The sequence below is a fragment of the Vespa crabro genome, chromosome 2, assembly GCF_910589235.1.
Source record: "Vespa crabro chromosome 2, iyVesCrab1.2, whole genome shotgun sequence".
In the NCBI taxonomy this organism is placed as follows: Eukaryota; Metazoa; Arthropoda; class Insecta; order Hymenoptera; family Vespidae; genus Vespa; species Vespa crabro.
This window is the reverse complement of record NC_060956.1, coordinates 169335-194396: the sequence shown is the minus strand read 5'-3', so window position 1 is coordinate 194396 and position 25062 is coordinate 169335. Positions and strand designations below refer to the sequence as shown.

Below are 25062 nucleotides of genomic sequence, written 5' to 3'. Positions count from 1 at the left end.
TCTAACCGCTGGCGAAATATGATTCGCCTGTTATTTCGCGGGATTTAAGACTTTAAGCGCGGCTTCGTTAATAGGACCTCCCGGCAATGACGAGTTCGCGAAACTATGCGACCACCGTGTTATTACACACTCGCATCTCTGATCATCGGTATCGATTCTCTCTCCCTATCTTCCTCCCTTCCATTCTCTCTCTCTCTCTCTCTCTCTCTCTCTGACTATCTTTCTTCGTAAAATATGCGAACGAGCGAAAGCCTCTCTTTTGCGAGTTCGACGAGCGTTATACTCCTCCGAACACGGCGACGTCGTTATGCGGAAATTCAGGTCACGTTTGGTGCAATGACTCGCGCCCGTAACAAATCCGATTTGAGATGCCAATTACTGAGCGAGAGAATTCCGGAAGACAATGTTGCGGAGGAAAAGAAAGGAGATAAAGACGGAGAGAATGTAAAGTTTTCCTCATTTTCTTTTTTCCGACCTTTCGTTTCACCGCCATTGAGAACGATATGGGAACAATGTTGCAAAAAAAAAGCATCGCGTGAAAGTAATTTCTTAACGCTCGTAGCTACGACGTGATCAATATGTTGTTGCTACTCTGTGAAGCATTACGTAGTGCCGGTTGCAAAACTGACTGACTGACTCTATATTCGATTCGATGACTCACGTCGAGTTTATAGTAGTCGATGCTCTAACATTGACACCCACCTTCTCTCGCTAGGCAGAGAGCTGCATCTATGTCGAGAGAACGCGATGCGCAACGTTACGCGAAATAACGAGATTTCGTTTTTTTCCTACATTTATTTTCTATATAAATTCTCAAATTCGGACAGCGCGAACGTTGTGAATGAAGCTTTACGAGGGCCTAAAGCATATCGCTGTGTGTGGTGCGACGCATTCCTGACCGTAAGTTATTTCTTTTCTTTCTTCCAGCTCTTTTTTACCACCATTCTACTCCTTCTCTTTCTCTTCGTCGCGACTCGGGCCCACCGATAGCCGAATCTCTTTTCCCCGAGCACGCAAAGGAGAGAGAAAAACGGCCGACCGGTAAAAAGGACGGAGAGAGGGAGAGAGAGGAGGGCCTGACCGAGGCTAGAATTCTTTTTTCTTCTCTCTTCGATTCCTGGAACAGGTTGGTTCACACTGGACCCCACCGGGTTCGGGCAATGTTTCAATTAGGGATCTGGAGAAGGAAAGATAAAAGGATGAGATGGGGGGAGAGCGAGAGATAGAGAGAGCGCGCGCGAGCAGACAGACAGAGATGGAAGGAGGCTTGTTCCGCGAACAGGCCCTTACAGGGGCCTACCTTTTTAACGGATTTGAACCTGATTTCAAAGAGCCCGACGAAGGCGGCACTATTAAACGCGAAAACATGCCCACCGGCATAGTCGACCATTTGCTAGGACATACATATATATATATATATATATATATGTATCTCGGATGTTCCTCTCTTTCTCGTATTTATGACTTTTACCATACTGCATTATCGTTATTTAACTATACGATATAAAGTGACGATTATCCGGACACTATTAAACTATAATTTATCCTTCGTTCTAATCGTTTACTCGAACGGTTCAGGAAATCTTATAATTTATCCGAAGAACAGTGCCATCTTTTTCTCCGGAGGAGCCATTTTGGAGACTTTTCGAAAAATCCATAGAGAGCCCGAATAATCGTATTGATGAAATTAATCTTAAGAAGGAATACGTTCGTTTTTGCAGGATTACCGTCATGGATCTTGCGGTTTCTTTGAATGTTTTATATCGTAAAATTCGCCATTCCAAATTCCGAGAATCTAACGTAGTCGAGAAGAAATGAGAGAAGGAAAAAAGAGTTCCCTCGAGGACACCAAGATTGACTCTCGAGCTAGCTAAGGATTCGACTCAGATCGAAATCGTATGGTTGCGATACGGGTGGGGGGGAGTGCTGTATCACCGTGAATGGCCCATTATTTCGTTGGAAATCAATGGATTTCTCTCCTTCTCTCTAGCGGGCTTATCGACGAAACGATAGTACCGATTATCCGAGGTAAAACTGCGGAGGTCATTCGTTGACGGTAGATAGAGGCCATCATTATTTTCAACACGAACAACGCAATTTTATAGAAACACGATAAAGTTGGAAAAAGTCAAGAATACTCGCGATAGCTGAAAATCGTTTAGGATATACCTGCTCTCTCTCTCTCTCTCTCTCTCTCTCTCTCTCTCGGAGAAATACCGTAAACCGATTGGGAGAAATCGTCTTTTCCCTATATTAATGCATATCTATATTCCAACAAAATGCCCCGAGAAGAATACAAGGGAAATCAAAGAGCCGACAGAGAGGATGGGTTTTCGTCGCACAAACTTCTGCTTCGTCGAACAACGATCCGTGAACGAACGACGGAAAGAACGAAAATTGTGGGTCGAGTCGTGTCGGTGAATGGAGATGGACCGCGATACGACGAGTATCCTGCTTTTCAAAAGGTCCAGACGAAAGAAGAGGGAGAGAGAGAGAGAGAGAGAGACCGAAGACGGGTGGAGATGAATGGCGATAAGGACCCAAGGATTCCGAAGAAATCCTGATTCGAGACAGAGATATTCTCCTCTCGATCGGTGATCGCTCGAGAGTTTTATTCTCAAAGATTGCGGTCGACCGTGAAGAGTAGTCCCTTACTCGAGCGGCCCGGACTCGAGCCAAAAGCTCCCATTTATAAGAATAAGAGTGAAACAGGATATCCGACGAGATAACACACCGATCGCTTTCAATTATGACTCCGAGGGAAAATCTAGCGGAGGATTGAAATTTTCTTCCGATCGTTCTTCCCTTTAGTTTCTACGAACGACAAGGAAATTCGAAGAAATATTAGAAACGTTGGACGCGATGGAAAAAAATATAAGAATATTCATTGTTCTTTTCTTTGTAGGAAATAAGTAACCGCTTATCTAAAAAGATTATGTAAAGTACGATTTATTTTGGTCAATCATTCCGATATTCCGTATACCGGACCCATATGAAAATGATCAACGAAAGTAAATGAACGTAACCGACATCGCTTTGCTAGATATATTCAACAGAGATATTAGGAGATAGTAGGAGAAGAGCGCGATCAATGCCACGCTATAAATTTTAAGCAACAAGTCGAATCATCCCGAAACGTTAGCGAGGTTTAAAGAAGTAGTCAAGAGAGAAGGGTGAAGGGAGAAGACACGTCGAGGATAACGAACGATGCACGATCCTGAATTGTCTAACGAGCCGGAAACCGGAAGTGCCGCGTATGAATCGCGAAGAAATCGCGTTTAACGGACGATCCCGAAGCTGTCCAAGCTGTTTGACTTCCGTTTCTATACGAGTCGAGACGCTTGACTTTGTCCCTTCTTTTCTCTTTCCCCACCATCTCCTTCTTCTTCTTCTTATTCATGCGTCGACGGAAACGGGAAGTTCGTGCACATGCATTCGCGATTACCTCCACCTTCTTCTTTGCCAAAACTAATTCATCTTTCGTCCCGATTAGAAGAGTTTTATCGCTTCTCGAAAGAAATGTTGCCAGCGCGATCTTCTTCTCGAAAGTTCTTTGAAAATAGGCGAAATCTTTTCCTTCGGAAAGAAATGTCGAGTGATTAAAGCGAACGAGAAACAAGAGTAATAGGTATATTCGATGGACGCAAACGTGTCACAAATGATCGACAAACGATTGCTATTCTTCGTAGAGAAGCGCGCATACAGGAATACAACTCGCATTCTCTGGATTCGTAAGTGCAACGGTCAACGATGTTATTATTCCAGCTCGTTCCTTATCGAATAGGTCATCGTCGATGTTCTATCTCGTTCTTGCGCGAGCTCGCAACGCAGGCAAGCTCGTGCGCACGTACCGGAGACCTGGCAGAAAATTCTTCGCTCGCTCTCTCTCTCTCTCTCTCTCTCTCTCTCTCTCTCTCTCTCTCTCTCTCTCTCTCTCTATACGCATTGCCTTCATTCATCAGTCAAGCGACGAATTTCAACGCTCCATCTACTTCTATTTCCATCGAATCGAATTTCTTCGACGCGTGCGAACGAACGATGCGCCTACATGCATATGTAGTTATCCTATTAGAAGATTGCGCCACGTTGCGCCATGTCGTAGTTCTCAACAAACTCAAAGCATTTCTCTCTTTTTTCTTTTTCCTTTTTATTTCTTCTTCGTCCAGCTACCTTTGAGCCGCCTTCGAGTCGGATTTACTCGGTGCCGGGGTAAAGCTCTGCTTACCACCCGGCGTATTACGCAAATGCTCTCTCGCTTGTACAATACACACGACGAGCGTTGTTATTTCAGAACAACGTCGCGCCTACGGTGTCCCATCTGTCGCGTATTTACGCTTTCGCATCGCGACTATTATCTTGGCCGCGTTGACTTTTTTCACGACTGCCGGTTGACGACGTTTCATTACCTTGACCCGCTTTACCGGACTAACCCAAGTAGCCGGACACTCGGTAAGTACCAAGTGCCTTTACAATGTTCAACCAAATACGGTCTTAGTAGTGCGGCTTTCACGAAAGACACCGTAAGGTTTCGCAATACCGAAGGCTGCCGTTACATGGACCAAATAATGATTAATCGCGTTCGCGAAGCGATAATTAAAACGTCTTGGGAACGACGTTGTAGCTTCGCGTCGACGATCAGCCAAACGATAACGAAGTAACGAATTCGAGGCGATCCTTTTCGACGAGCTCTTTGCTCTGAAAATACAAACTTCCTATAGCGTACCATAACTTAGCCGGAGACAGAGAAAAACTAAAAAGAGAAGAGAAACGGATCGTAAAGAAGCGCGTTTCTCGCATCGACGAGCTTCTAGCGGAGATGAGATGGAATTACAATGAAAAGGAGTAGTCTCGACCACAGAAGAGGATGGAAGAAGAAGAAGTGGAAAAAGAAGGGACATTCGGAATAACACTTAAATCGTTTTACGGATGGTGAACTATTTCTACCACGTCTTGGCTCGTGCCACGTCGAAGCGAGCAAGTTTCAGTTGCTTTTAGTTCAACCAAGAGAGTAAGAAAGAGAGAGAGAGAGAGAGAGAGAGAGGAGGAAGAGAAGAACGTGTCGAGACTCTCGAGCTCGTATAAACGGTAAGCAGAGGGAAAAAGGGGAGGTTCCTCGAGGTGAGACGGGAGTTGGAAAGGGAGATTAATGAGGTTATGTCGTCGACTTGGTAACCAGACACCTACGGTCCTGTTTCCATTTCACCACCGCAGATACGTGCAAACTCTATACCGGCTTTGGTGCGCGTAGGTAAGAACGATAAATGTCATGGATCGCGACGATTGCTCCAAATATTCCAATAATATTCTACACGTGTATATTTATACACGTGTTCGTCCCTTACACAGGCACACCCACGGGTATCGTACATTAAAGTCTGTTCTAAGAAAAATGAACGAGTTTGAATTTCAAAGGTAGTGACGCGTCGGTGAGGTGACACATCGACGTCGCGTGTCCCTTCAGCAAGGATAGCGTATGTTCTGCGGGCCCTTTCTTCCGTTCGGCGCCACGTGGTACCGTCGCTTTCATGCTCGCTTCCCTCCCAAATTTGCATTTATCGTGTGTCACGAGAGGACACGCACTATTAATGGATACGCACTTGTCGCTACTTCCTTCCTTTTCTTTTTCCACCTCCCTCTTTTCTCTCTCTCTCTCTCTCTCTCTCTCTCTCTCTCTCTCGCCCAAAACCAAGTTCTCCTGCTTCACGCAACTTCCAGTAGAGCTTCCAGTATTTATTAAAGAGAAAAAGTTTAACAAAAAGAATGACATAAATTTAACGGCACGCGAAAGAAGATGGAAGGAGAGAAAAGAAGAAGAAAGAAAGAAGGATAGACACAAAAAAGTATTAGAGAGAAAGAGAGAGAGAGAGAAGATAGGAGAAGATATGCCGTTCTTCGAAGGAAAAAGGGACCTATCTCTTAAAACACGCGAGGTCATTTATTTTTCGCAGATAGATAGAAAAGGAAAAAGTATTCGGCACCCTCTCAGAAGGTTCTCAATCTAAGAGAAAACACCCTCGTCCGTACGATATACAAACTGCCGGTGGAAAGTAAATCGAGTAGATCACGTATCACGTGGCTTCCGTGGCGCGTCGAAACGGCCTACGAAGGTATAACGGTAATCAAGTATATCCGCGTGTACTTCCTCTCCAAAGGAGACTATCGTGTCTCCATCTTCCACCATTAATAGCCAGGAATTTCGTTCAGAGCGGAACGTTTAGATATAAATTTATGTACAATTCTTTTCGATCAAATTTCGGTATTGTTATCTCCTTTGAAAAATGTACTACTATGTATCGTCGTGATGAGAAAGAGAGAACGAAAGAGCAAAAGGGTGTATCTTTGGATGACGCAAATGACAGGAGGAAACGATCCTCCTAATCGACGATCAAAATTGATTCTGTTTTCAGGGGGTGTCGTGGCGCCAGGAAACAGATAAGAAGAGCCAGAAGCAGACGGTGTTAGTGCCAGGACGTGCTAGCCTATTCGCTTTTATCCCTCCTCGTTCTTTTTATCATCGACGTCAGCGCGCATTCTTTCTCTCTCTCTCTTTCTCTCTCTCTCTCGCGCGCGCGCGCTCCAACTATCTCGAGACGAAACGTTATAACGAGCGAGAAGCGTCGCGAAGCGAGCGACCAGTCGAGAATCTTCGCGAGCAGCTCCCTAATCGCGACATCCGTCTTCTCCTTCCTACTCCTCCATTCTTAACTCTTCCAAGTGACAATGGTTTGCCTCGTGACTATGAGCGCAGATCTTTGTTCGCGAATTGACCGGCCACGTGAGCGCAAATCGTTTCGCGGAAGAAATTGTATGGATGCTCGAACCGAACAGTCTCTTTTCCGAGTCAAATCGGACAGACAATAACCAGAAGAAATTGAGCAGGCTTCTTTCGAATTTTCTCTTATCAATCTACAAATATATATCGCTGAGATTTTTAGTTATCGATGGCATGCCCGAAAAAATAGCAATGTCGAGCTATCCACTGAGACGCGCGGACTACAGAGGCGCAGAATCGAGAAATTACATAAAATGTCGTAGCTCGTTACGTAACAAGCTTCTCCTCCGGTATTTTGCTTGCGCGCGTCGAGAGAGAAAGAGAGGAGATGGGGGGGGGGGATAGGTGCGGGGAGGGGGGAGAAGGGAAAAGAGAAAGAGGAATTCGTCCATGCACGAGTAAGTCGTTCTTTCACGTTTGAGATCTATTTTAGGTAGAACGCCCACGTAATTTGCTCGGTGCCCTTTGTTGATCGATAAAAATAAGATAAAAAGAATAAGGAAGATGGGAGATTGTACGTTGCGAACGCACTACAAAAGCACCGCGAACGTTACTTTAATTACTCGAAATGCGGCTATCCAACCGCATTCGCGCAATCTGCGCACTCTCATCCCGGTTCCCGGCTTTCTCTCTCTCCCTCTCTACATTGGATTATTCTCCGGTCTCTTTCGCCACAAAGCAAAGTACCGTGAATAGAGTCGGCCCTTCGACCTCGTTCCGATAAGGTTCGAGCTTTAATGTGATTGCTTCCTGATTAGCAGCGATCGATCGATGTCCAATGTACGGCCGCGTGAACGACGTCAAGCGGTTCATTCAAAAATGAACTACTGGCTACGAGTAGCCGTAACGTCCGCCTTTCCAATAAAACTTGTAGCGTAAGAGAAAATTTCTATGACATGAGGTCGATGTTCAATAAACAAGCGTATCGTCGCGAAAACGTTTTACGTAACTTGGTTTGCATTAACAGGACCAGCGCGGTAATTAAAGCCACTCTCGTAGTCGCTTACGCCATCATTCGCCGCCTACATTCGCTATAAATAGGCATGTTTTACCAAGAGTTTTGCACGTAAAGTGTCGGCACGCGTGTCGGTCGCACTTTGACCGCGCATCGGCCGCGCTTCACGTCGACACGATTTATTTCGTTCGAACGAATCTTCATCGACATGCCCGTTAATATAGACTTTTTAAGCGTACATAAAAGAAGCATATCTATTTAATAGGATTAAATGGCGAAATATAAAGGGCATATCGTAAAACGTAGGAAATTCCTCGTCCAGCGTTTTGAATTCGTGCCGAAATAAAGTGGCGAGAGCACGATGATGCGACAATTCGCGTCGCTCGAAATATCATGGGTGAATTATTATCCGCGTATAGTAGGTACGTACTATCGCGCGATCCGATTAAAACTTTGTCGACTGTGGCGTCGCTCGCCAATGGCGACTGAACCATCGATTGGATTTCCCTGGAATGAAACGTAAATATTTTAGAAGCCGAATCGAACGTGTGTATCGTGTAACTCGATGTTGCGCTAAAGCATATGCATTTCCGCAGCCGCCGGCGCTATACCTCCCGCTAGACGGTATGCGCGCGCGATAGAGGACGGGAGAGAGAGAGAGAGAGAGAAAGAGAAAAGGAGGAAAGGAAGCAAGAGGGTAGTAGAGATCGATTGTCCTTGCCTCTCAAGGCTGCTGCCGGTGCTCCGTCGAGGAGGGTGAGTTGAAATAGAATTTATAGCGTACGCTTCTGGCATATTAATAGAACCGACAACACGGCTCGTCCACGACGACGACGACGACGACGACGACGACGACGACGACGACGACGACGACGACGACGACGACGACGACGACGACGACGACGACGACGACGAAGCCACTGCCAGTCCAATTTACACGACTCGCGGTGCACGCGAGTTACGGAAATAAGAAGCAAAGCAAGGTCCGACCATTTTCTTCCATTTCTCTTTTTCTTTCTGCTTCCTTTTTTCATGATATAACCAACGGAACCAGTTACACGATCGACGCGACCGACGGTACCGTTCGCTTCGTAATTAACTCGCTTATCAGAAAGTTATATAAATAAGTTATTACACGCAAGAGAAATTGCGTCTGTATCGGCAATGAGCAAAAGTAACGAACGAGTTGTCCTCGGAATCGTAGGAAAATCAATAGTGAATCGATACGACAGTCTCTTTTCCATGTCGAAGTCATAAAGGTAGAAACCCCTCGTTCGATCGCTTTCTAAGGAGTACTTTCTGAGTCATGCACGAGTCGCCAACGAGTGTTGTCCTCGTCGAGTGGAAAAAGGTAGAATAAAAACAGTACTCGTATGGGAAGTGCGACAACGTCCTGTGTCCTACGTTCGACGCTCGTGTCTCATGAACGATTCAAACTTGCCGCTTATTCGGTTTATCGTTCAAGTTTCACCAACGATAAACGAACGTCCGTTAGATATTCCTTCGTCTATGGTATACTGTACCAGATGGTTACGTTCTACAGTATGTCCTACGCATTAATCCTTTCTCTTTCATTTTCCTTTAAACGATGTATCTACTTGCGTAGCTCTACTTGGAATACGAGCGAGAAGCTGCCAAAAACTTTAACGCGAATTAATAAATACTGTGCCATATAGGATTTATTACAGTAGAAAACGATCGTACGTTAATTATCTAATTACCATAAAAATATAATTATCTGATAACCATGAAAATAATATCAACGAGATCATTCTTACAAGTGTTGATCGCGAAAGATCGATTGCCTACCCAAATGCCTTTTCCCCGTCCGATCGATGGACGGTCGTAAAAAAGAACTCGGGCGCAGTGCGGTGATAACTCGACGAATTTAATATCCGTTACTAATTGGTCGCAATTAGCAACCGATTCGTTGGGTCCGTTCCGTTAGATGCGATCCTAAAAGAGTATCTCTTTAATTATTCGTTAATTAGCGATCTGATAATTTTAATCAACGGGCCCGAGATTAATTGACAACCTCGCGGTCTCTATCGGCCGTTTCCTCGATTGCTCTTTTTTTTTTTTTTTTTAATGAAGAAAAGAGGAGGAGAGAGAGAGAGAGAGAGAGATGTCAAAGGGTCTATCGTTAACAGGTAGGTATACATCGTCCTGAACGACGATGGCAAGAGAAACGAATAATTTAAGTGTGTAAAACTCATATGACCACACAACCGCTAATACGCATACGCAACTATATAAGAATCCTCGTTTTGTTATTTTATGATGTTTTTTGTTCTCTTTTTTCTTTTTTTTTCAGCCAAGAGGTAACGAACGACGAATCGTGCGAAGCCGGATTGGGTGTAAGCCGATGTCACAATTATGATCCTCGTAGTCGTCGTCTTCGTCGTCATAACGTCACGTGCTTTCGGACGCGGTCACGATTCGCGAGATCGTTATATTAATTTAGGGTTAACGCTCATTAAAACTTTACGATAGCTCTCGTCATAGCTCGAACGTTAACGACGGCGGGGCCAAATTCCCTTCCTCTCCCACCCACCCCCCCGTCCCTCCCTCGCTCTTGATTATTATGCAATGATTACCGCGTGCAACGCGCGCCGCGGCACAGCGTTTTGTTTCATCTTCGTTACGAAACTCGTTCGCTCCGCTCGAACGAGAGTAATTATAACGGAACTTCTCTCCTTCTCTTATCCTTCTATCCTTATCCTTCTATCCTTTACCTATCTACCTCTCTCTCGCTCCTGCCTCCTCCTGCCCCCACCCCCCGCCACTCTTTCCATTCGAACGATTTTACAAGGGAATTGCTCTCAACTTTTGCCTTCTCAAAATGTTTTCTTTCGATGCCCCCGATAGGTCTTGGCAAGGGATCTAGAGCAAAAGGTACTCGCGAAAAGTATTCTCAATAGGCTGTCCGTTTGACGAAATCATTTAGGAATCAGATAGGAATCTTTATCGCGAAGCTAGTTTTCGTACAATCGCGTGCATACCTATAAATGATATAAAAGGTCAAAAGGGATAATACGCGAGACGATTAACGAAACGAGGCGACGAGGTTAAGTCGACGCTCGGCGGCTTTTCCGATTTGCCGTGCGCGTTCACGGAGAATATCTTTCCTCCTTCCCCTGGCTTCATCCTTCGCGCTCGGCTCATCCTGCATTCTGCGAGGATTAAGGCTGACGGCATTCCTGGGTTTAATAAGTGTCGCCCGAACGACGTGAATTAGTTCAATGTGCCTGAAGGCGGGCCACCTCGGCAGCACCAGCGTCGACGCCTACCTTCATCACCGTTCTTCCCTCTTCACCACCGTATCCTCTTCTCCGAGTAACAACAATTCAGAGCTGCTGCATCGCGTAATTAAAATTACTCCGTCATACTTTACGTCAAGGCCGGCTTGGCGAAGCGCGACGTCCCTGCAGTAATTGAAGACTTCCCAAGGGTGGTAGTGTCTACTAGTGCTAGTAAACCAGCGCTCCTCCTAATACTACGCTCGGTACTGATGATAAGACGAAGGTGGAAGGAGCCAACGTTAGCCTTGCTACCCGCCGATAATATCCGTTTGTTGTTGTTAACCCGTGAAAAAGGACAAAAGAAAGGGGGGGAAAAAAAAAAACAAAGAAAAAAAGGAACAAAAATGAGAGAAAGAAAAAAGCAGAAAAGACTTATTCGTACGTCCATTCGCGATGTGACATTAAACGTTAATATTACGCTCTTAATAAGTATCCATTACGATGGTAAATAGATACGATTACGATGGTAAGTAGATGCAAGTAAAGTTTTAGCAACGACTATATCGACAAGTCGAACGAACTACTCTCTCACCTTTATCGGGGAACTATCTGTCGCGCTGCATTCTATGATCTGAAAGCAGAGGAAACATTTTCTGTTAGACGTTGAACGTTTATCGCGAAGCGAATAATAGATTGAAATAAGGTTTAAACGAGTCTTTATATTTGATCCACGTGGAAACTATCTCGTCATCGTTATTTAACCAGGTAGCTTCGCGCGAAAAAGAAAAGAATAAAAGTGGGAAGAGAAGAGAAGGACTCGACATTCCACGCGATAAAAGCGGTCGCGTAAGGAATTCTTTCTTACGCGAGCGATCGAGTCCATTAAACTCCTCTTTTCTTTCAACCAAGGATGATCTTGCGTGCGACGTATCCTCGAACGAGAAGGCAAACGACGAGCGTCCACGGCGCGGCGCCGGCATGCAACGACCCTCGGGCTATTGGCGCGTGGCGGTGCTAATGAACTTTAGAGTCACGTTTTGTAAAAGCACGTGGCACTTTTGTATGCACATACGAAGGAGGCCGAGAGGACGAGGGCTGGGGGAAAGAGGCCGCATTAACGCTTGCTCATTAAAGTACGAACATTGCGTACGTAGCTGCGTACTTCGACCTCGAAGATTATTTTAGCTGCGAGAGTGTCTGTGTCTGTGTGCGTGCGTGTGAGCGTGTGTGAAAGAGAGAGAGAGAGAGAGAAAGCACAGGCTATGCCAGTGTCGTTTTAATGGAAGCAATAACGCATAACTAATGGACGTCATCGATCAAACACTTACTCTATTTAATCGCTTAACGTTAATTAATGGTTAGTTAAGTGCCGTATTTCATAGTCCCCTAGTCGTTTGTTTCAAGTCACCGATACATCGAGTTTCGTTAATATCATTTTATTGTAGTAAGTAGACCGGAGTAATTGCGGGCGCATTTAATGGACGTGGTAATGCGTGTACTTATCGAGCGCCATTTACTAGTGCACGCGCAGCTTTCCGAGAAATGCACGGCCGTAGTGATTTACTACGTATGTATCTATATTTAAAGGATTCCTCGCGCAAGAATCATTCGTCGATTCGTAAGAGGGGCAGTATAAGAAGGCAGAAGACGAGGCCGCTGAATTTGCCAACAAAATGGCAAGTATAATTTCATTGTCGCGCGAGCGACCGTCCAGCCGACTTGATCGCGCTGCTATGAAAATGCACGAAATCCTTCAGGAAGTCCATTAATTAAATCTCTCCCCGAAGCGTACGGAAGAGACGGATTCTTCTTATTGTCAGAGAGAGAGAGAGAGAGAGACATTTTCCACTGGAAAGCCGTGGACGTGGCTCTCATTAAAAGTAAAGCTCGAACGAGAGAGAGAGGGAGAGAGAGAGAGAGAGAAGGACGTCGTCATCTCGAGTCGACGTCGCTCGCTTACTTGCCAAGAATAACAATCAGGACGATCCGGTAGTAATGGAATTATCGTTTCGGACGGCCGTTCCTCTTTTCCCCTTTACCCCTCTATTCCGTCATCGAGTCCATCGTTCGGTCTTTCAAGCATGCCGGCGATTTAAGTGTTAATGAACTCCCACCGAGTCACGTTTTAAAAAACAAAGAAGCAAAAGGATAGGATAGCGCGACGTACATAATTGGAGAATCCCAAGACGGAGTGCGAGGCTTGCAAATTCATTGGTTGTTTCGCTCGTGGCGGCGTTACACGCCCGATAACATTGTCCGATAACGTCGTCCTCGGGGTTCATCGTTGGGGGCGGGTGGGTGTTCATCGATCGAACACGTACGATCCGTACGTAGACGCAATTTTCCCACGTAGAGCCCAAAATTTCCTTTTCGCCTCGTAAGGTACTCTTGTAACATTCACACGGGACGCTAAAGAACAGTGCTCCCACGTCCTGCCCTGCGAAAGATCGGATACTTTCTCACGAAGAATGCATCGCTGACAGGTTAAAGCGAACAACAAGCTCACGCTTTTCCAGCGTGACGCGCGCGCGAGCCGACCGAATGTCATCGACCTTGCCCATTGCTCGCCACTTTTCCGGAGGAAGACGGGTATTATTGTTGCTCAACCGTACCAAACCATACCTCCCGCGTAAAGGATGTACGCGTAAAGAGCACACGCACTACTCTTATCCCGCTCGACGAAGCGCCATGGGAAAAGGAGGAGGGTCGAGCCCTTCCTCTAGTTTAAAACTACCGGATCGATTGATCTCGTTCCGTAACAACTGAAAAGAAAAAAGAAACAAAGAAAAAGGAAAGGAAGAATAATAAGACGAAACAACAAGTATTACTGTAGAAAAAAAAAAGGAAAAAGAAAAAAAAAAGAACGTAGCAAAGAGGAAGAAGGTAGGGCAAAGTAACGAGAAGAGGCGCGGAGAAGGACGAGGGTGAATGGGACGAGAAGTTCGGAATGAAATATAATCGGTCGATCGACTCGAGTTAAAGGGAATCCTTTGGTTCCCGATCTTCGTATCGATCTCCCTTTGCTCGAACACCCGATGATGCCAATGCGTGGCAGCATTTAATCGGCGCGTACGATACGCCCTAGTAATTAGAGGTACCGATCGATCAGCGAAACATTGTAACGTTGTTACCGGAGCGGAAGAAGGCTCAAAGCGAGTTTCCCCTTTGGTCATTTAGATTTTATTTTCAACATAAAAATTGAGTCCAACAACGATCGATTATCTCGAGAGAGAATCGTATTTTCACCGTGAAAAACATCGCGCTACACTTGTCCGCTTTGTCGCGGGCATTCTGTTCTCCCAAAATGTTGTAATTAATTCGATGTTGAAACGGTCGGTAAATGAAATTTAATCGGTATATACTTTAGCGATCCTATTCGCGTCCATAGTTTTGACTTTTCGGATTCGTAAGATCGAGGACTTTGTGAAAAAGTCGATTCGAAAATTGACCATTCGAAAGTCACCTCGTCGATCCATTCGAAGCGAGCACAAAGCTCGATTTCTCTGGCTTCGATGGCTTCCTGTGACCGACGCTACGAGACGCTTTTAGAAACAGGAAGTCTAAAAGAGAGTGGCGCGTAGACCTCGCGGACCTTTATTTTGAGAAAAAATATTGAAGCCGAAGGTATTCTTGCCGAGAGTAAATGCCGAAAGTTTTTACCTTTTCGCTCTTACTCCCGATTTCAAGTAGAAGAAATTTCGTGGATAGCGTCGATAAATACGATAAAAATAGTATTTCGAGGAATGACGGTCCAGGAGAACGACGGAGGAGAAAAGCAGGACAAAAGAAAGAGGCAACAAAAGTAGCGGCCGAGCCTAATCGGATTCGTTCAAATTTAGCATCGCTTGAAAATAGGCGGACTCCGACCTCTTAAGAGCAAGTTATTTCTGCCCCTATATATACGTTTCCGTACGATATTCCTGCCGACGCTGCGTTGCGCGGCGCGAAATAGCGCAGGCGACCCAAATGTCCAAACGTGATATTTCGTTGAAAAGGACGACCACCGGTCGTACGTGTCCCGGCATGCCGATCTATGATTCGAAATAGAATGCTTATAACGTATTGCCTCTGTCTAACGTAGGCTCGATTGAAAAATCCGAATCGCTTATTAAACGCGTCTCGATCCACGTGACGTGCACTTTCTACCCTCCAAATTCTCGGTCGTTTAATCGAAATTCGGTCGACGCGACACGAGAAAGATGTTTGGCCCAACCGCCGCCCATCGCAACGGCCGCCCATCCGAGTGAACTTACGTGTCTGCATACGGTCAGCACTCTTCTTTATAATCAGCACTCGCTTCGATATAGCTTTCGGAAGAGCATTTACTTTCGAAGAGCACTTCGACTTTCCTCTCTCTCTCTCTCTCTCTCTCTCTTTCCCTCTATTCTATATCCTCGCATTCTACTTTCGATATCGCATTCGAATTTAGAACTCGTATTTCTAGAATATCGTGAGAGAAGTGTATTTCGGAAGCAGGTCGCGTCGACCCAGATATTCGACTTTAATTACGCTCGCTTCGCCTCGCCCCGCCGCGCCTATCCACGGGTGTACGGGTAGGTACATCAATATATATATATATAAATATATATATATATATATATATATATATATATATATATATACGATCGATTTAATATAGGTCTTAACCTGTAAATGCGAAAGTGCAAGATGGCGGAAAGTCAATTTGATAGGGCTTTCTTTAACAATAGTTTTGACAATATTATTAGGAGAAATAATTTTTTTCTCCTTCGCAAATTCTCGACTTCTCTCAAAGGGGAAAAAGTCAGGGCGAAGCTATGGGAGTACGTATCTACTCGTCGGAGGAAAAAGAGGAAAGAAGGATTCTTCGTGGTCTACACTCCAACTTGTTACCGATGGTCGAACAGTTACGGCGAGGAAGAAAGAGGACCAATAGTTTTTTCCATTTTTATCGGAAGAAAAGAGCGGTTCCAGCGAACTCCGTAATGGAGTCCAGGCACGTATCCGTCGTGCACACGCCAGCAGAGCCCGCGGCTTTTCCAGGCAGTCACCCCACCGACTACCGCCACCAATAGCAGTTCTTCTCCACCAACGTGCCGGAGGAGCTTGACAGACCGACGTTAGAAGACCTCTCTTTTTTCCCCCTTGCACACGCCCCTCTGCACACACCAACGCAGCCCAAAACGCTTGTACGGTCGAGACGTCCTGTACAATTTTCGCCGAGCGTCGCGTTTCGAGAGATTGACCTCGTTCACGAAATATCGTCCAATTTCTATCTCCTCCGTACCCTCGATTCGCCGTTGGCTCTCTTAATTGAGACTCGTATCCTTCGACGAACGTTGCTTCCTCCGATGGAGAGAGAGAGGGAGCGCGCGCATAAGAACATCTTCCTTGTTCGCACTGGCCTTTTTTTCTAATGGCCTTTGTAATATTACAAAAAGTAGAATAAACGTAATATAAAATAAATAAATAAATAAATAAAAAAAAAAAATAAATTCATAAACGTAAAGAAGAAAGAATAAAATCGAGCGAACGATAGATGAAACTTTAATAACTCTGATTTCAATTCCGAATCGCAAGAGCTGTCCAGTGCGCCAATTTTCGTCTTGCCTCTCTCTCTCTCTCTCTCTCTCTCTCTCTCTCTTCTCATCTTCTTTGCACGCCCGTTTCCTCTTCTTTTTCATTTCTCGAGCGGTCGTGCATCTCCCCTTTATCCACCTACGTTTCAATTTTTTTCATTGCACTTTTTTCTAGCGCATCTCGAAAGCGTCGAATTGACCAGATTGTTTCCATACCGGACGATTAAAGAGACAGAGAAAAACGAAAGAAAAGAAGAGGCACGGATCGATTCGTTCGAAGTTCAAAAAAAAAAGGGAAGGCAAGTTGGTATCGTTAAATTTTGCACAGAGAAATACGCTTCCACGCTTCATAAATCTTTCGTAAAGTCCTCGTGGAACGTTTCGCTTCTTCGAGATTAATAATTACGAGCCATATAGCCTCTAACATATCCGTATTGCTACGTAAAATGTACGTAGCGGAAAGCAAACGAAGCGGAAAATGTTCTCGATATTGTCCATCGTAACGCTGTTTCCCATTAAATTCGTAGGGAGTTCCTCAACCCTGACTAATGATCCACGTCGAAAGTACGGTAACTTAACGGTAATAGATACGTTCGTGCTTCGACATTCGACGTATACTCATTTCTCAAGTCGTACAGATGCGACGTGCGAATTGAAAAACGCCCGTAGCTAAGCTACGGGTTTCTAGCGAACTATGAGACTTCGAAAAAGGATATTGTTCTAAGGAAAATCATCTTATCGCGTGGATAAGCTCTAGCTGGACGAGACCCGATCGTTCGATAAACCAACGAATCCGAGGCGTCACCGAAACGAACAGATCTTATTTCATGGTCAAATGGAAATGGGTCCTTTCAAGAGAGCAACCGCTTTGCCGCATTAGGGAGGACCATTCTCTTCTTCTCTTTCTCCCAACAGGGAGAGGGGGAGAGAGAGAGAGAGAGAGCCGCTCTTCCTCTTCCTTGTCCGACCATCGTCTTGTCTGGCTCGCCCTTGTCTTTTTCTTATTTCCTGCACTCGTCTTCCAAGGAATCGGGCCGTTTTGTTCCCTCTTCTCGCCGGTGCCACGTTCGCACGCACTTTTTCGCAAAGGGCTTTCTCACAAGGAGAGAGAGAGAGAGGGAGGGAGAAATGGAGAGGCGCACGCTCGAAACACGATCCAGGTCGTCCGTGCATGCATAATGAACCTGCTAGGATGCGAGCCTCGAAGAAATTCAAACTTCCTGTTTGGAGGTTCCTCCCTCTTTCCTCGGGAGGATCTCGCACGTCTTCTTCGTGCGCATTAAAAATACACCTCGAGATCGCCGTGAAATAGGACAAAATCCATGAATTTCTCTCGTTTCAAAGACGATATTAAAAGGGAACGACAAACTGCTATTGCTTCGCCAAGGATTCGTCCGTAATCGATGATTGAACCGGGAAAAAGGACAGACGACATCATCGAAAGGACGAAGAAAGTGAGGAAGAAGGGAAAGGAGAAAGAGAGGATAAAAGAGGGGAACTCTGGAATGGCGATGATCAAAGAGCTGGGAACGGCACGCAAGGTGCGCGCGCAGCTTGGCGGGAAACCGTGTCTACGAGCTGGCAGCGGCAACGACCGATGAAAGGCACCTTCTTGGCGGGACGCGAAGGACGACGGCCTTTCGCTTTCTTTCTTTCTTTCTTTCTTTCTTTCTTTCTTTCCTTCCTCGACTCGAGCGCGACTAAATTCTAGCGCGAGATCTAGCTTGTACAAGATCGTTACACTTTCCTCCGACGTCGAGCAACAAACGCGATCCTTTCATCTTTTTCTCTTTCAATTATATTCTCACTACTTAGACTAGAAAGCCTTTGAATCGTTCGATCGATGTACTTCACTTTCGAATTAATCCGACTCAATGGACTTGCAGGACATTCGATGTATCGCAATGGCGTATCGTAGGTATGTATCGATGTCTATGCCGCAAGTACATTTCTATCGTACGGCCAAGTAGACCCGATGGGAAACGTGCACATACGAGAAAGCTGTTCTAAATTCTTGATCTGTTCTAAATTAATTGACCATTAACGACCCACACGTTGGAGGCTCTTTTCGTACGATCGAATAGACAATACGATCGCCGATAAGTACTTATTTACTTCGGCATAATGCGTCTGCGATAACGGATAAAAAATTATCGACGTGGCACGACGATTTTACTTATCACAAATACGTTATCGAACTTTCTGTGAAGCAGTCGTTGGAAGAGGCGCATTCTTTTGCCTTTCTTTCGTTCCCCCACCCCCGAAAAAGAAGAGAAACATCTTTCGCTTTATTATCCTAGCTTTAGAATACAAGTTTACACGTAGAATTCCAGAGGAGACGTGGCCTCTTAGAGGTATTTGAACTCGATGTCGCTTAGTCGCCGCGAACAACGTCGCAGTCGAAGGAGACGACCGCCTCTCCTCCACTACCATCTTTCGTATTAGTAGTGGTAGAAGGTAGACCGTCTAACCTTCCACGCCTTCTCTCCCTCTACTCTGCGTTCCTACGAGTAAGAGAAAACCCGCTCGAAGCGGGAGACGGAAGGGTCTCAAAGGATAGCAAACTCGAAGCTTTCTTGTTCTTATTCTTCTTCCACTCGTGCCAACATTCGCATTTCTCTATCGTAGATCTATCCGATCGAACGCATTCTTCCCAAAGATTTGATTTACGATCAAAAACGGCACACGGTGACCGACATATATAACGGGCGCAATTACGGACCGCTTGTAATATTTTTCATAAAAATTATCTCAAAATCAAGGATCGATATCATTACGAGGGAAGCGAAAAATGCGTCTTACCGCATCGAAAGGGACCTGAAAAGGGAGACCCCTCCGCGTCCCCACCTAAAACGGGCTCTCTCTCGCTCTCTCTCTCTCTCTCAAGTGGCTCGTCTCGACCACAAACCTCCGGCTTCTTCTATCTTTCTCCTCCTTAGCCGCATTAGCTTGGCGGGAAACCAAACACGTGGTTCTCATGGCGTCCATTCTCGTCGGACAAAGGACTCTCTCTCTCTCTCTCTCTCTCTCTCATGATTCCAGCAGACGTAGCAGTGGTATTACTACTACGGTCACTACTAGGCGTCCCACGCTTTCACGGGATTTGAAAAGAAGACGATTACGACGAGCGAGAGACGAGACGAAGAGAGAACACAGCCCGTCTCTTGGACAACGAGACGGGTCTCTCTGTCTCGAGTTCTTTGCGTCCATAGGACTCGGCCGGTATACGTAACGGTCGATTCGCGCTATGAGCGCACGAGTTTGCGAGCGACGTACGTTGTCGACGACGCCGCTCTTTTATCGGTAGTGTCTTTTCCCTTTCCTTTCCTCCTCCTTCCATTCCTTGTCAATTTCCATCGTTGAACGCATACTCGCGAGAGAGAGCTACGTAGGAGGGACATTTGTTACTTGGATGCAATCAAAGAGCCGATAACTTTTCTTTTCGAGAGCAGAACGGTTGATAAACGACCAGCTAGCAGAATTTTAGTTATACTTTTACAGAATATCTCCGTAGCTTTCGTATGACTTTGAAACGATAGGCAAACGTAGAAGGCCGTTCTGGTCTATTGCCGTTGCCAATGATTTTTGTCTGGCGATAGGTCCTGAAAACACGATGACACCGTGTCTCCCTTTACTCGATTTACAGGGAAACGAGACGTCGGTCAACGAGTCGTCGTTTTCAACGGAAATTCAATTGAAAGTATAAATAGCTCGAGAGGGGGGAGAGAGACTCTATTAAAATGGTCGACGGAGGCCAATAAGAAGGCAGACCGTGCTTTGTTTGGCCTCGCTATCGTCGCGCCTTCGGCATGGGTACGCGTTCGGCATGATGCGGCCACCGACGTGCGGCCACGCAGTGTTGCATTACGTTCCACCGTTCCAGACCTACCGCAATCCCGACCCTTTCCTTCTGGACTCGTCCAACGAGCGCCGGTCACACGTCGGTCATTCACACGTGTGCGACTACTCTACGGCCGACTATTACGCCGTAGTCTATTTTACGATTTTACGATCGCCGCCATTCGAGGACACTTTCTATGCGAACAACGTGAAACGTTTACGAAGCGTGCCGATGCGTCGAACCTGAGCCGCAAACGCCATTCTATTGTATTTCTATCATCCAGGGGCCCTGCTAAATTACTCTCTCTCTCCCTATATATATATATACACACACACACATATCGTGAAGATTGTGCAAGGGAGAACCTTTGGCATAATCACAGGGACGGTCAGCGCGTTGGATCTTTACCGCGACCTTCGACTAGAACGGTTTCACCCTCTTAACGAGGAATACCTTATACTTCTTAGAATCGATTCGATTCCGAAAAGGATCCGGTAAGGCTAACCGCCGAAGGTCGACTTTCGATCCGTGAAACTTTCTGCGAATCTTCGCCGTTATACGTAGACGCTCGACCTTCGTGGCTGGTCGTTTCGGAGAGGACGTTGCGAAGTAACGAACAGAAACGTACGAACGCGGGTGGTTCTACGTTGACGGTCACCGCAAATTAGTCCCGTTCGCTAATAATTCGACCGATCTTGCTCCGTCAAAGGAGGAAAGTTTACGAGAGCGGTCTCTCCCCTCCCCGACTCCCGTCAAAACGATTGAAACGATCAACGTCCTTGATCTTCCCAAGTGGAATGGAACGAGGTTAAATCGAAATAAATGGAAAGCAAAGTTATATAGATCGAATAGATGAGAAATAAAAGGCCCTCTCGAAAGAGGGAGAAAAGGTGAAACGCAAATGATCAATCTCGTTTTATCATCAAATCGGTAGGGCTAAATGTTGATTCGTTGCGACTTAAGCGCAATAATGGATACGACCGACCCCGCGCTTGAAAGAGACGACGAGATCTGCGAGAAACGCGTGGATTCGATTAAAATAAATTAAAAGCCCTTGCCATTCGCGGTCCGTCCCTTTGGCAGCGGCTTTTGAAAAGCAATTACAAAAGGAGGAAAGTTTTCCGCGAAGACGTCCTTGAGCGCGTCTACGAATCAGTTCGAGTAGGAAGGAAGTCTTAGAAGATGATGGATACGAGGAATACGTAGATTCGTTCGTCTTCGTTCGGTCCGTCTCCGAGCAGACAACAACCGGTTTTGGTTTCACGGTTCTCGTCACCTGCGCGACCTTCTGTCATCGACGGGCCAACGACACTGCACCCCGGTCAAAGGAAGTCTGGTGCCATTTTAACGACCTGCGCGCCTTGTACGCACGAGAAAGCTCAGGGTCAGAGGCCAGACGGGCCACCACTACGTATGCGAAACTTCTTGCAAGAGACGCACGCACACGCGACCTCCTCTCTTAATATCGGGGCCAAAGGGAAGAGCCGGTCGAGGAGAATCGAGGTTCCTCCTCGATCGTGGCTCGATTACCATTGAAAAAAACGTCGCGTCTGTTTACCACCTATTATGCGAATCGTACGAACTTTGCCTCTCGTCGATCTACCAAAGGCCAAAGTACATCGAGCGAAGCGTGCCTAGTTATGTTTCCATTAATGTTATATTTTTTTCGTTGTGATTACTGAAGAGAGTATGTATAGAGTATGTAAAAAAAAGCAAGAAGAAAAACCGAAGAAACAAAATAAAGGAAAAAGAAAACAAAAAATAAAAATAAAGAGGAATATATTGTAGTAAGGTCGTAAGAGGGCAACGAGCGATCTAGCGACGGCACTGAATACCGGTATGAGTGCGAATGCGAATGAGTTATCCCTCCTTAACGTTCTTAAGAGCCCTCCATAACGGCGGTGGCGGCGACGGCGGCGGCGGCGACAGCAGCGACGACGATGTTCGCTGTAGCTCTGGCATCGTCCATGGGAAAGATTTTCGGCGTATAAAAGGGGCTCCGTTGTGTCTTCCACGGGCAATGGGGGTTTTATTAGGATTTGGGGCGCGCGGGTATTCGAGCGGCCATAATGGATCTTGCGAATCTCTGTCTGTCCTCGTGTCTGGCCTTGCGTCTGTCCTCCCTAGGGTTCAACGAAATGGGCGTCGAGCGAACGAACGAACGAGCGAACGAGCGAACGAACGAACGAACGAACGAACGAACGAACGAACGAACGAACGCGAGAGAAAGAGGAGAAAGAGCACTGGCATCCGAGTGTCGTCGGCGACGGCGCCGCCATCATCATCTCCCTTCTCTCTCTCTCTCTCTCTCTCTCTCTCCATACGATCCATCGTTTCTTTTTCTACCAATATGATGCGCACGCCGCCGATGGCAAAGGCTAATCGAGACTTGGCCGCTTCACTTAACGCGGTTACTACGATGACTCGCTGTTCCCTTTCTCTCCCATGCTCTTTATATCTTAGATGGAAAAAAATTAACGAAGCTAGCCTCTGCCTTTGACGCGATCGTCGATCCAAAGTCGTCCTCTACCGCGTTAATATTTCGATAGGACCCCGATCGTATTACGATGATCTTGAAAAATATCGGCTAGTTGGACGGGAATGGCGATAATCGTAAAGGCTTTCTTCTCTTTCCACCTTCGAAGAGTGTTGTCGGGAGTTGGTACGCTCCGACGAGTGCTCGACGACTATGCTGCCAAAGTTTTCAAGAAACTGCGAGAGATTTTCGAGACTTTCGAAGCTTCTCCAACTTTTAAATCTTATCAAGGCTTTTAAGCTTCGAAAGGGAGTATTCAGAATGCCGGAGACTTTGCTGACGTTTAAAATATCTAAATATATCAGAGTTTACGAGGCACGAGCTATCACGAGCCTTTTTACAAAGAGTCTCTCCGCGAGACATGCAAATTAAAGAGATTCGAGCGAACGAACGAACGAACGAACGAACGAACGACCGTCAGCGATAAATTTAGGATACTCGATGATACCAAGAGAGGAATACGCAAAGAAGAAAAAAGATTTATTTCGCGAACGTCACGTACGCTCCTATCTCGGCCCCTAGAGATTCCACGAGAATCTAGAGGAAAGTTTAACGAGCCGGAGACCTTCGCCGTCTGTGTTCCGAGCCGAGCGTCCTTCGTCATTTCGCAATGCCGAAGGAACGGGCTCTGTTTACTGCTAGAAATAGATAGTCTAGTTAGGTAGTGTACGTTCGTAGCCTCTATTCTTAGGCTTCTACTTTTTTCGTCGTCCGTCTCGCGCGCGCGCGCGCGCGCGCGCAATGCTCCGCCTCGGCAATGCTTCTCTACCTCTCACCTGTTCCTCTCAGACCACGTCCCTGCGTTCTTACGCCGCTTCTGCGCCTCTTCCCTGCCCCAGCTCCTTATATCCGTGTACGAAAGCACCTCTTACGATTCTCTGACGTCGCTTTAAGGAATATATAAATAAGTATAAGAAAAATGATTCCCACTTGAGTTGCTTCCATCCTATTGTAATCCATAACGTATAAATGTGTGATCGCATCGATGACGTATCGTATGGTGCACGGCACCATATACATTTCCTTCGTAATTATAGGTCTTATCCCCTTTCACTTTTCATCTAACCTCGTTCCTTATCTATTCGTTCGTACGGCTTTATTCGTGAAATTCCATTACTTTCCCGATGTTGGACGAGGAATCCAACTCCGCTCTCCTTTATCGCGAAGAGACACGAAACAGACATTTTTCTCGTCGGCGAATAATAAATTCCTACTAATAGGTAGACGCATGAGGAAAGATTCTCTCGGCGTCCCTTATGATCTCGTTCGGCCATTTTCATTTTGGTATCGTAATCGCGACGAAACGCGTTCTCCTTCTTTGTCGTCGCCTCGCATCGGCTACTTTTTCCTTCTCACCCTCACTGAACGCATTACCAACGAGATTCTTTGTCCTCGGAAGGCCTCGGCCCACGGCCGACCAATTCCGAGAATAAACTTCTCATCGACTAAAATTAAGGATATTTATAGATCTCTGCGCCGCACTGGTGCTAACTCTGGACTCTGACATTTAACGATCGAATCGATTTCTGTCCGCGAAGGAGAAAAAAGAGAAGAAAAAAAAGAAGAAAAAAAGAAAAAAAAAGAAAAAAAAAAAAAAAAGAAAAAATCAAATTTTTCTCCATTCAAACGGGAAAATCAAATGTCGAGCGAATAATTAACGTATTGAGATTAAATATTGTTATAATTTTGTTTCCTTCGGTAACGTTAGCCGAGGACATTAACCGACAGCGCGCGCGTTACCAATGTAACTATTCGACGTGTTAAGTGGAACGTAGAAGGGAACGTTGGTCCTATTAAAAGTAGGCGAATTAACTTAACGTGTCCAAGAGAGATGACGTTATAAGAATTGATATTAACGAAAGAAATCGGATTAGTCGGAGTAAAAGCATACGCACTTGAGAGAGCCTACTCTACTTAAGTAGCTTAGATAACGAGAGGAAAAGTATTTAATCCAATTTGCTACCACGGTCCGTACTATCTGGTATAAAAGTTTAATCGCCAACGATCAAAGCTTATATCTTGGAGGAAGAAGAAGAAGAAGAAGCAGCAGAAATCGCGTGCGTGGTTCTTTCGAAACTTGGAAGAGAGATTCTAAGCGGAGATGGAGAGCGAAGATCGGACAAAAGTCGAAACGTGGCTTTAGGTGGGACGGAGAGAG

General features: G+C 45.8%; 1 protein-coding gene across 4 annotated transcripts in view; it reads right to left on the bottom strand.

Annotated features, from left to right (window-relative positions):
* LOC124421978 (3-phosphoinositide-dependent protein kinase 1) overlaps positions 1 to 25062 on the bottom strand; it is a 148086-nt gene that overhangs the window by 89170 nt on the left and 33854 nt on the right. For 2 of the 4 annotated variants that reach the window (XM_046957801.1, XM_046957804.1), the window contains one exon: positions 11562 to 11600. The exons of 1 other annotated variant lie outside the window; for it this stretch is intronic. In XM_046957801.1, the coding sequence (XP_046813757.1) occupies positions 11562 to 11600 (39 nt within the window). Of the gene's footprint in view, positions 1 to 11561; positions 11601 to 13136; positions 13197 to 25062 lie in introns of those variants that run through there. One more of the 4 variants, XM_046957802.1, reaches the window with a different exon arrangement.